We start from the raw sequence: 2699 nt of genomic DNA, 5'->3' as shown, positions 1-2699 counted from the left end.
GAAGGTTGCTCTGGGCTTACCCCTGCCTCGTTTGCCTTCAATTTTGCCAGTGAGAGATAGATGATCAAGACCTTTATGTCTATTCACGTGTCCCAAAACTGCATTAATAGTTCATAGTCTTCATGTTTCGTGTCTCTCTTGGTCTCCACAGGCATCAGAAAGAGTGCAGCGACGCAAACCAAGGAGAATATCCAAGAAGCACATATTTTCGGACGAGAAAGTTCAAGGTAACCACTTCTTCTTCTTCTACTTCTTCTATCCCGTGGTTGGGGCAACCGTGGGGGCACCGCTGCATCTGAAAACCAGTTTTCGCCCTTTCTCTTTGTCCTCTGCTTTCCTCAGATTGTCACCCATCGTCTTCCCTGTCCACTCTGTAATGTTGTCTCCCCATCTCCTTCTCTGTATTCCTTTTTTCTCTTTCCTTCCAGGTAACCACGCAAAAGATTAAATGCATGTAAAGATTACTCAATGTCAAAGGCAGGATTAGTATACTAATCACTTTCATTTATACAGTGAAAGGCTTATTATTTTTATTTGTGCAGCATACTGAAGACGTTTCACTTGCATTTGCACAGTATTCGAAAGACTTATTGCTTGCATCTGTACATGATTCGAAATACGTTTTTTTATTTTTTACTGTAATTGCTTTAGAATACATTGTGGGTGGGCAGAAGACCCCCCAAAAAAATACTACGGATACGGTGGGTTGAATACTGAGTTATTTTCTTGCCACACTTACCAAAGGTATGTAAGATATTCGCGCAGTAATTGTTCAACCCCTGTTTGTGAGCACTTGGGTTACCTTCGAGACTTGATGCAGGACTTAGTCTGGAGAAGCGGGGAGTAGGAATTTGTAGGTACCGTGCTTAACCATGAGTGCCAGGGAAAGTTGCTCCTATCGTTGGGTTCTCCTGTGCTTTTTTCTTCTTTTTTTTTCTTTTTTTTTGGAGGGGGGGGGGATGTTTTGGTAAGTGTTTTACGGCGCTCGCAACTGCCTACGGTCATATGAGCGAACGGGACACATGAAACACTTTTCAGTTAGTAGGAAATTTAGTATTTTGCCCGGATGGCGGCCGAAGCCTACTCTTATCGATTATAAACACCACCAAAGGATCTTTAACGTGCGCAACTTGCACACTGGACTTACGAGATTTTTCGCCCATGTCCGAAAAGGCTAGGTGTAGATCTTTCCTACCAGAAGATCAGGGGTGTGGCTGGGGGAGGGGAATGGCTTAACACCATTGTTGTCCAATTAAGAACACATTTCTGGGCAGATTCTTACTGAAAAACGTTGATTAAAGGCACAAATAATGTAAGTTTTCAGTTTCCACGGACTATCAAGCTATAGAACTAACCAAACTTAGACGACTATTTTCTCGCTAATTTTACTTTTGAAACCATGCGATCCCACCTTATTCGATCTCAAATATCTTGAGTTCTATTCAAGATAGTTAGATATAAATTCCATTGAAAGCAAAGCAAATAAATCAGCTTTCAGATGATACCAATAATTCCATATGCACATAAAAAATTTAATTGACGAGCGCCTGATTTCATCGCGCCGTAACACAAATGGAGAGCAAAGGGCAAAAGGATGCCTGCCCACTCGACTATTGCGAGACTGGCGCTTTGTCCTTTATGTTCGCCCTATGGTGTGCACCGATACATACAGCGACGTTTTTATAGAGAACTAAGAACATCGGCCTTGCCAGTACCCTGTCCAGGATAATGTTATAATTCAAGTCTATGGGATGCCCCAAGAACACAGTTTAAGCCAGTCTGCTACCTCCAACATTTGGGGTAAGCAAAGTTATTACTAAAATGTGAGACATAGTGGTAAAATCAGGCGTTCATCAAAATAATTAAATCGAAGAAATCGGCGGGTTTGGGGTGGGGACTTGGGGTTGGACGATGGGCGATTTTTCTTCATATTTTTTTTTTTGGCTCATCACCTTTTATATCCATTTAATAACACGTTGTTTTTTGTTGATTTTATTGTAAAACATTGATTAAAGGCACAAAGAAAGTAAATTTTCAGTTTCCAAGGACTCTCAGGCTATGGAAATTACCAAACATTGGCAGTCATTTTCTCATAAATTTTGCCTTTGAAACCAGGCGACTCTGACTTCTTTCAATCACTAATATCTCTACTTCAATTCAAGATATATGGGTGTGTTTTTTTCACCAAAAAGGAAGGCAAATGTACGGGCTTTAAGATGCTACCAATAACCCCATATGCCCAAAAATTGACGAGCGCCTGATACCACCACGTCGTGACACATTAATTTAAAATATACATTAGCAAGCTTCCCTGGGATTGCGGAAGAAAATTACTTCTCTATGATCCTCAAGGGATACCTCCAAGATTGTACCTACGTCCACCTGCTCTGAAATCATCTCCCCTGCCAGTCCGCCTGGCCTTCAAAGGGAGGTAAGTTAAGTAGACAGGGAAACCTAGTGAAAACGTAAACACAGAGAGGTTGTAAATGTTTTACATCCCATCAAAGTAGGTTTGGTCTTTTAGGAGGCAAGCTAGTTTGATCCTGTGGATAGTAGTAAGTTAGCGGGCGCTCTGATGTGGTTTGTTCAGGCTCTTTCCTCTGTCAAATGTGAGGCAGCATGGTGGAATCAGGCTCTTGTCAATTTTTGGATATGTAGAGTTATTGGTATCATCTTAAAGCTTGTTCCCTTGTCTTTAT

General features: G+C 41.4%; 1 protein-coding gene across 1 annotated transcript in view; it reads left to right on the top strand.

The window, feature by feature from the left end:
• Positions 1–2699, top strand: part of LOC101849769 (neo-calmodulin) — a 44142-nt gene that overhangs the window by 18482 nt on the left and 22961 nt on the right. The window contains exon 2 of the mRNA XM_013083311.2: positions 152–227. Coding sequence (XP_012938765.1) covers positions 152–227 — 76 coding nt within the window. The remainder of the gene's footprint in view (positions 1–151; positions 228–2699) is intronic.

This window comes from Aplysia californica, unplaced genomic scaffold, assembly GCF_000002075.1.
Source record: "Aplysia californica isolate F4 #8 unplaced genomic scaffold, AplCal3.0 scaffold00224, whole genome shotgun sequence".
NCBI lineage: Eukaryota > Metazoa > Mollusca > Gastropoda > Aplysiida > Aplysiidae > Aplysia > Aplysia californica.
This window is presented reverse-complemented; position numbering and strand designations above follow the sequence as displayed.